This window comes from Gavialis gangeticus, unplaced genomic scaffold, assembly GCF_001723915.1.
Source record: "Gavialis gangeticus isolate Ggan-Ray unplaced genomic scaffold, GavGan_comp1, whole genome shotgun sequence".
Lineage (NCBI taxonomy): Eukaryota > Metazoa > Chordata > Crocodylia > Gavialidae > Gavialis > Gavialis gangeticus.
In genome coordinates, this window is record NW_017728992.1 from 17,316,139 (window position 1) to 17,326,150 (window position 10,012).

At 40.0% G+C, this 10,012-nt stretch overlaps 1 protein-coding gene across 6 annotated transcripts in view; it reads right to left on the minus strand.

Moving 5' to 3' along the window:
• The window catches only part of CTNND2 (catenin delta 2), a 1,155,395-nt gene that overhangs the window by 544,458 nt on the left and 600,925 nt on the right, over window positions 1-10,012 (minus strand). For all 6 annotated transcript variants that reach the window (XM_019521196.1, XM_019521188.1, XM_019521179.1 and 3 more), the window contains exon 6: window positions 9,350-9,914. In XM_019521196.1, coding sequence (XP_019376741.1) covers window positions 9,350-9,914 — 565 coding nt within the window. The remainder of the gene's footprint in view (window positions 1-9,349; window positions 9,915-10,012) is intronic.

Sequence of the window (10,012 nt, forward strand, 5' to 3'; positions counted from 1 at the left end):
AGTATTTATAATGCTTGCATGTTTAAAAATGGTATCATGGATGCATTTTATAGATTTTTAAACAAACAAACAAACATGTTTGAGAACTGAAGCATGTTAGTAGGAATTTAGATTCTAGTACAGTCTAAATATCATCTTAGGTCAGAGCCCCTCCCCAAAAAGAATGATTTTAGCACAAAGCAGCACCAAATTTAATTGTCAGGGCAGTTCCACGTGAGATGCTTTACTGTGCATTAGGCAAATCTAATGCTGCAAAGAAAATTCAGGTGCATTAATTGCACGTGCAGATGCGCCAACACTGACTTTCATTCAGCTGAAAAGTTTACTCTTCCTATGTGAAGCTAAAAGGGAAATGGCTGGATACGTATATTTCCACATATGATGGTACAACATTTTCAACAGAAGTACACAGCACAGCACCCAGGAATATAAAAAAAAAAAATGGGACATACACTGTAGGATTTTAATGCTCTTTTCCATATAGGTAGTAAGTAGGAAATACATGCATTTGATCTCATATTTTTCATGTAATACACAGGGAAACTGAATCCTTATTGGGAGTGACAGATGTAAGATTCCATACCATACATATAGTTCCATAAGCTCTCACCTGCCCAGACAACATGTGGTTTCACACCAGAAAAGTTAAGGATTAAGAATCTGATATAACTTGTTGGTCAAAAGGAGTCTGACCATGAACTTCAGCACGACGGTAGGGAACTACAATCATAGACAACAAAGTCAAGTGACTGCGTGTGGTAGAGGTAGACAGGGAGACATGGCAGGACCAGGCAAAGATGGAAAAGGAGACTGCTGAATAAGGGCCCTGATAAACCTAAAACTGGAGTTTGTTATTGATACCATTCTAACATACTACTACTGCCATAATATATACAAGCAATTATGGGGGAAGAACTTTTTCCTTTTATTCCTTTAAATTCTATACATGAATGAACACAACTGAATAAAAATTGCTTACCCACATTACGAGAATGGGCTTTGGTATTTTTTGGACTTGTATCTATGGAAGAGTGGAATATTAGGCAAACTATGATTGACATTTTCATACTGCATTTCACAGTTACCTGTACCTTCATACTGCCCAAATAGCATCATACACCTGGAATGAGCTATGTAATATTATTTTCACTTAAGTATTATCCAAGCATTGTTCCATTTTAAGATGCTGTGCATCTTAATGCTCCATTTTGGAACTGAAATGCAAAATACGTGAGTTAACTTGATAGTACGTGCATTTAAAGTTACAAGGCCTTTGAACATTTTATTTGGTTTTATATGACTTTGCTTTCCTTTTAAATCACTGCCTAGAATAACCCAATGCAGAAAAAAATACTCTAGTTCACCTGCTATGCTCCTGATCTTTTGCTGTCTTTCATCTGGCTGGGGCCAGTGGCAGATGCTTCAAAGACAGATGTACAGTGCAAAAATATGGAACTACTTTCCAACTGACAAAGTTTTACCTACATTTCTGACTTTATTTAACATAAGGTAAGGTGGATGCTTTTCATATGACATTAGTCCTCATCAGGGTGACAATATTTCAGTAAATTAATTTAAGTGAATATACCCTGTTTTGTGTTTGCTCACCAAATGAAGGCATCTTCAATGAAGATCATATTAATGTTGAGACACTTTCTGTGTCTAATCTAGCCTTAGACACAGTGATGATTACTAGTAGTTAAATAATTGGTACAGTAAACTTTGAAACAGTGCAGATCTGGAAAGTTCTTGCACTATAGTAAAGCATGAGTCAGCTAAATTTCAGGCCTCTACTCAGTCACAGACAAATGCTAAACAATCATGAAAGCCACAATTTGATATGTCCAGGTATAAAAGATAAGAGCTCTGTTGCGAGGCTTCATTCAAAGGAACTAAAAGCTTTTCTTAGTACATGCATACCCCATTAACAACCCAAATGCCCATTCACGTCTTCAAAATGGGATTTGCATGTTGGCAATGTGCTCTGGTATGTGCAATCTCATTCTGTCATAATATAGAAAAGAAATGGTACAGTCACAATATACAGTTTTCGTGATACTAAACTGTGTGTTGCAACTTTTCTGTTGTATGCTGTGTTATCTTCAGAAGCCAACTTTTACCTTTACTAACTGTATGAGTGAAAGGCACAAACTTATTCCAGTTACAGCCTAAAACATTCTATTCCAACACATACAAAAGTATAAGAGGTGTTTTACCTATTACATTCTATAACCCCAAATGTTTAGACCATTTGCACTTGGGTTAGCCCCATAAACCAATTAAATAACTTAAAACTGGGGCCAATTACAAAGACAAAGTAAAATGATCATTTGGTAACTAATGCATATTTGCATTCATAGATGGTGGCACCAATATGCGTTTTTTCCCCAGAAGAGACAGATGCTATAACATCACAGCATTTTGCTTCTGTGATGTGGTAGTGGTTGGAGACCAATGTGTGGTAGCGGATGAAAACTCTCTTCTGCAGGTGACGGAGGCATCCATCTGTCAACTTGACCTGTTGTCTTGGGCGATCTGCTGCTTGTCCAGAGCCTGGATGTCACAGAAGGATTACCAAAATGTCATGGAAGGATTACCAAGATTTATCTGGCCCCATGACTACTACCCGAAGCTGCTCATCCTTGTGGGCACCAACGATACTGCCGGGGTGACCCTGAGCAGATCAAAAGTGACTACAGGGCTGAAGGGGACAAGGGCTCAGGTGGTGTTCTCCTCAATCCTTCCAGACAAGGAAAAGGGCCTGGACAGGAGTAGGGGCATCCTGCAAATCAATGCATGGCTTCACAGATGGTGTCACCAGTAGGACTCTGGCTTTTTCAGTTATGGAATGTTGTTCCAAGAAGAAGGATTGCTAGGATAAGATGGGATCCACCTGCTGAATAGACCTCACTAATGTAGTGAGGAGGGCTTTAAACTAGGTTTGCCCAGGGATGAAGACCAAAGTCCTGAGGTAGGTGGGGAAGTGGGTGACCTGGAAGAAGCACAAATATGAGGGAGTAACAAAGAACGTCTTTGCATTCTTCCTGAGAAAGTAGGGCAATTGACTAGTTACTTCAAGTGTTTGTACACAAAAGCACAGAGTCCTGAAAACAAGCAGGAAGAACTGGAAGTCCTTGCACAGTCACAGAACTATGACACGATCGGAATAATAGACACTTGGTGGAATAGCTCACATGACTGGAGCACTGTTATGTGCATAACTATTTAGGAAGTTTAGGCAGGGGAGAAGAGGAGGAGTTGCATTTTATTGTAAAAAAGCTGTATGATTGCTCATAGCTCGAGTATGAAACTGGAGTTGCAGCTAGCAACAGACATGAAGGGTAACAAGAAGGGTTTCTACAAGTATGTCAGCAACAAGAGGAAGGTCAGGGAAAGTGTGGGTTCCTTACTGAATGGGGGCAACAGCCTGAGGACAGATCATGTCGAAAAAGTACTCAATGCCTTTTTCACTTCAGTCTTCACAGGCAAGGTCAGCTCCCAGACCACTGTACCTGGCAGCAGTTTGGGGAAGAGGGGAGCAGCTGATAGTGGCAAAAGAACAGGTTAGTGACTATTTAGAAAAGCTGCACATGTACAAGTCCATGCGTCCAGATATAATGCACCTGAGGGAGATGGCCAATGTGATTATAGAGCCGCTGGAAATGTTTGGAAACTCATAGAGATTGGGAGAGGTTCTGTATGATTGGAAAAGGGCAAATATAGCGCTCAACTTCAAGAAAGGGAAGAAGAAGGATCCAAGGAACTACAGACTGGTCAGCCTCACCTCAGTACCTGGAAAAATCATGAACCAGGTCCTTGATGAATCCATTTCTAAGCACTGGAGGATTAGGTGATTAGAAACTGTCAGTACGGATTTACCACGAGCAAGTAATGTCTGACCAACTTGATTGCCTTCTATGATGAGAGGACTGGCTTCATGGATGTGAGTGGAGCAGTGGACATGATATACCTTGACTTTAGCAAGGCTTTTGATACGGTCTCCCACAAGATTCTTGTGAGCAAGCTAAGGAAGTATGGCTTGGATGAATAGATTATCAAGGTGGATATAAAACTGGCTGGATTGTCAGGCTCAAAGGGTAGTAATCAATGGCTTGATGTCTAGTTGGCACCCAGTGTCAAGTGGAGTACCCCAGAAGTCAATCCTAGGACTAGTTTTGTTCTGTATCTTCATCAATGATCTGGAACATGGGATGCAGTGCACCTTCGGCAAGTTTGTGAATTACACTAAACTGGGGGTAGTAGTAAATATGGTTGGAGGATAGGGTTAGGAGTCAGAGAGACCTGGACAAATTGGAGGATTGGGCCAAAAAGAAATCTCATGAGGTTCAATAAGGGACAGAACAATCTCATATGTGGTACAGGCAGGGGGCTGACTGGCTAAGCAGCAGCTCTGCAGAAACAGACCTGGGGTTTACAGTGGAAAACAAGCTCAATATGAGCCAAAAGTGTGCCCTTGTTGCAAAGAAGGCTAACAGCATACTGGGCTACATTAGTAGGAGCACTGATAGCAGATTGAAAGAAGTGATCATTCCCCTCTATTCAGCACTGGTGAGGTCACACCTAAAGTACTGTGTCCCATTTTGAGCTCACTACTACAGAAAGGATATGGACAAATTGGAGACAGTTCAGCAGAGGGCAACAAAAAAATGGTGAGGGGGCTGAAGCACATGAGGGGGAGACTGAAGGAACTGGGTTTATTTAGTCTGGAGAAGAGAAGACCAAGATGGGATTTAATAGCAGCCTTCAACTACCTGCAAGGTGGTTTCCAGGAGGATAGAGCTAGACTGGTCTCAGTGGCAGCAGATGACAGGACAAGGAGCAATGGTCTCAAGTTGCAGCAAGAGAAGTTTAGGTTAGATATTAGGAAAAAACTCTCTCACTAGGAAGGTAGTAAAGCACTGGAACAAGTTACTCAGGGAGACCGTGAAATCTCTATCCTTGGAAATTTTTAAGACCCAGGTAGACAAAATCTTGGCTGGGATGATATAGTTGGGTATGGTCCTGCTTTGATCAGCGGTTAGACTAGATGACCTCCTGAAGTCCCTTCTAACCCTAATTTTTTATGATTCTATGATTCCAAGTCAGCACTTCATATAAAGCAGTTGTGTGGCTCCAGCACATTAATGATGTGTAGAGGGGGAAATGAATTATATGAGAAGCAGCAGCACTTCATATCAAGCAAACTGGACAAATTGCACCTGTATGATCCAGGATAGGTGTTCTCTAGCCTAGCAATAAATATGAAGATACAGTGAATGACAACAAAAGTGCTAAGTCATATGTACTCAAAGGCAACATTTATATTTCTGCTCTCATTCTCCAGTGGTTCTGCAATTTCAAATGCAAAAGCTGGAAAACCCACATAAGGAGGAATAACATAATTCCTCAAAGGAGAAAAATACTCAAAGGAAAAAATGAAGTTGAAATAATTCATCATCTAAAAATACTTAACTTAACCTGTAAGGAATGAAATGGAGTTGTCTCAGAGCAGTATACATGGTGCCCCATCCCATAAAGTCTTTCATATAGATTTATTTTTAAATCCACTGACTGGTGAATTCAAGCAATTGCTTAACATTATGAACTTATGTAAAGGCCATAATATGCTAGAAAATATACACAAAAAGTGACAGGTAGGAGAGTATAAAACAGCAGACTGATGTCCTAGCAATGTTTGATGACTATAAAAAAGTCCGACAATCACTATAAAAAAAGCATAATAAAGTTATTGGTTCCACTTAGATTTTGCTCAAACAGAAGTTTATTTAAAGTACAGCAATAGCCATCTCTCTGTATTCATAACAAAATGTTATTTGCTAAGAGATGAATGTGGCACTGGCATGGTTCAACAGCAAATTCATACTTGCTACAGTAACTCAGGAATTCCCTGGATTTTCTGATCAATACAACACTTGTTACAGCTCTGCAGTGCTTACTAACTACTTTCTTCAGAATATAATATGAAGTTCTAATCATGGAGAAGTTTCCTTTCCACCCAGCAAATAACCTATGCAAAGCAACACCTGACATTTCAAGGAACTATACACTTTTCTGTAATGAACAATGATCACCTAGAGTCAGTACCCCCCAACTCTTAACCTGCAAATCTATTTGTTCAAGTGCAAGATCCTGTTCCTACAAATACTGAGTGAAATAAGGAGTTCCTCCATCTCTCAAAAGACCATCACTGAAGCTCAAGATGCTCAGCAACTTACAGGAAGGGGTCTTTTGTTGAGGGGAGGGAGGAAAATGGGGAATTTTCCATCCACGCCATAATATACATAGAAAACTTGGGATAAAAAGCCTTCTGCAGGTACATTGTAAGCTACAATCATAACCTGTTAAAGAACACACACAACAAAAGCACTACAGTATATTCCAAAATCAAACCCACAAAACACCTGCTCAGCACAAAAGGGCTGGGAAGAACTTATGTAAGGACTCATTTTGCGCCTAACAATAACACACAAACTCCTTCAGTCAAACAATATGTCCAGAGTCAATAATATCCAGAAAACACTGCTCCAGAAAGGAGGCTAAGCACATGACAGATCAAGACGTAGGCCCAGAAGGACCTGCAAGTAAGCTTGCTAATGTCAATCTTCCTCTAAGTGGCGATGCCATAGCCTGTGACTGCTGTCAGTACATAAGGAATGAGAGGGATAATGCTCAAAGCATTAAAAAACCACTGCTGAGCATTTTTAAGTAATCCACAAGCTATTTTTTAAATTAATATTTATGTTTTCCTATCTTTTATAAAGCAAGGCAAAATGTTCCTCAACCTAAGCCCAAAAGAAGCAGTACAGTTAAAAAACCAAGAACAAAACAGGAATGCCAAATTTGATTTGGCTAGATAAAATTGTGGGACATCTTAGTACATTGAGAGATGTACCAGCAAAATTGGAAGGGTAACTGTGCTTTCACTTTAATACCCCAACTTGCCTTGAGTATTAATTAGTGCCTGGCATAAAATAAATATTAAGAAAGCATAGTGCTGCTTAACTTTGTCTCCTGCAGTACCATCTTTTAGCTTGTTTTCCAGGGACCAAACAGTTGTCCTCTTTTTCTAAAAAGACCTGAATTTCAAATGTAAAAAAACCCACCACTCATAAGCAGAAACACATGCTGTGGAAAATAAATTTTTCAGACTGTCTTGATGCATCATGAAAAAACAAAGACAATAATAATAAAAAAGATGCAATCCCCTTTTTCTAAGACTGCTGCTCCAAGGATGGGAAGTCCAAATTTTGCCTGTTTTCAAAACTGATATCATGGAGGAAATCAATTTTTAATTTTTTAAACAAACTAAAAATACAGAAATGAGTCTACTATAATTTTAACACTTTGAGGCCAGGAAACAGCAAACACCTGAAAAGAGAGAGAGCATGCATGCGAGTGTGCATGTGCTTTCTAGTGGCCTAACAGTACAGTGGGATACAATTTGTTTCTGAGATCAGAATGAGGGTCATGAGTAGCTCTCATTTTGAAACTAGTGGGGATGGGATTAGTCAGGCCCTGAGGAATGGAAATGTCTCATTATTTTTTGCAGCAAACTATCTGGCCAATAAAAAGGGCAGCATCACTGGACCAAAGAAAATGCCTTTATCTTTCAAGGATGGACAATATAACATAAATCCCAACTCTAAAGTAAGTAAAAGGAGAGAATAGAAACTGAGATCAGGAGAGATCACCACTCCACAAATTAGTTGCAGACAGTAAAAAAACAGTCAGAGGAATCCTTACAGTCACACCCACAGAATATGGGCTGGACTATGACATAAGCCTGAAAGAACTGTTAATGTTAAATGGCATACACCAGTTTTCCCACTCCATAAACAGGCAACAAAACTCAATTATGAAAAATTGGAATTTTTTCAACATGCTTGTAATAACTATTCTACATGGTAACATTTCAGACTGGGGGGGTGTTCCTTGAGCCATGAGGAAGAGTGATGCCATGGCAAGGCATAGTGCTCCATTATTTGCAAAAGAAAAAAAAAGAGTATTTGATAGCCACAGTGGTCAACTTGTGGTGTTCTCCATTTGCACCTTATTCATTTAGCCCTTGTGATAACTACTTTTACATGAACCAAATCTAGAAATTAAATGCTTTAAATACTGATACTTCTGTTAGTCAGATTTACTTGATTCAATTTGTTTTGAGGAAGATTTTCCAAATAATTTTTTAGGGGGAAAAAAAAGAAGATACATGTAGCTGGCATCATCTAGGAATCAGCCATATCAATTAATCTACCCTAAATTTTTGGATGGCATAATGCTACAGTTGCATGTTTGATGCTGATACCTGTTTGGGATTTTTTCCTTTTAAATTTCAAAAGGGCACTTGGGTACCTGCCTGATATACAGCAAGTCCTTTTATATGCCCTATTTATCTTCAAATTTATCTATTTATGTCAGACAAGAGAACATATGAGCGCAGCAGCTGTTACTATAGCAATGAAACTCAAATGATTTCAAGAGAGGACAAAAATTCACCATTGAAAGATGTTCAGTTCAGTAGTTAGATGATTTAGAAGACGGAACATTAGCCTTTCAATTCCAGGTCCTGGCTCAAAGTTTGTGCTTATGGAGAAATGAAATTGGCAATTCCAACTTGTTCCCCAAAGAGTCATAAGAGCCACACAGCCAACACCCTATAATTCAGAACAATCTGGCATATTTGAAATCTCTTGTAGGAAGCAGTGCAGACATTGTCAGATAAACTCAGCATCTCACAGCTCAAGGGAAGTGCTGTCCCCTGGGTAAGGACTGTGGCTGAGAAAAAGGTAAAGAAAGAATGTAACTGTGTTTTGGGGGAAGGGGAGAGAGATGTTGTACTTTGATTAAGAAACAGGAATTCAGTGTCTAATACCGCAAGCTCTTTAACTTCGCAAACAAAAAGATTTACCTAATATCTAAAAGATTAGATGAATCAATAGGAGCAAAGAGGAATGGCTTTTTGATGTACAGTTTGTCACTGATTTAACTGAAGCTGCAAATCTCATAAGGTTGTTTTCTACCAGACCCACCAAATTCTTTAATCTTCCTAGCCCCTTAATGTTTCATATTCTTTCAGTAATAGTTTCTACTGACACAATCCTGGAATCTCATTGCCTTACACACTACATGGGTGCCTTGATAGTAGCAGAACCGTTTAAAGCATGCTATCTTTAAGAGGTCAGAAATACCCAGAGTAAGTCTTTTCCCCCTTCACATACAAATAATAATGGATCCTACCTATAAGCATTATTACACTGAAACAGACTGCCCATAACAATCATTTAGAAAGCATTTAAAGCATTAAAGAGGAGAGATTGGCTTGATTTACCTGCTAGGGAGCCAGGTCTCTGTAGGGTAGCAGTGGCATACAGTTCCTGGGAATGCTTGCTGTACTGATCTGAAGTATGGACCAGCCGTTTTGTAGGAGACAGAGTAGCATAAGTGCCAATGGTGGAGCTTAGCTGATGTATAGGAGAAGAGGAAATATTTGACTGTATGGTGGGTGGAGAGGTCACACGAATTGGGGACGGAGAAAGTCCAGCTGAAGACACAACGATATTGATTGGCGAGCTGGTGCTGTAAGACTTGGCTAAGCGGCTTGGAGACTGCTTGGGAGAGGAAACCCGCTGTGTGGTGCTGTATCCAGCACTCTCCGATGCTGATCCCACCCGCTGGAGCTTGGTTGGAGAGCCCACCTGCTGCATGGACAGTGGAGAGCTCACTCTCTGGGCTGGCAGAGTGGAGCTGGAGTAATAAAGTGTCGAAGAATGCTGGGAATCAGGCAAATGGAACGCACTCCCATGGCTTGGCACAAAGGACTCTCTTGACTGAGAGGCAGCATGCGATTGAGAGGGTTCAGATCCAGCTAAATGGGTTGCTCGACTAGTTGTCCCCTGTCACGAGGAAAGAAAACAGAGCCATCATAAGTGAGACACAGAGAAAAAAGAAAAACAAGAAAGGACTTTAACCCAGACTTACAAAATTTAACCCC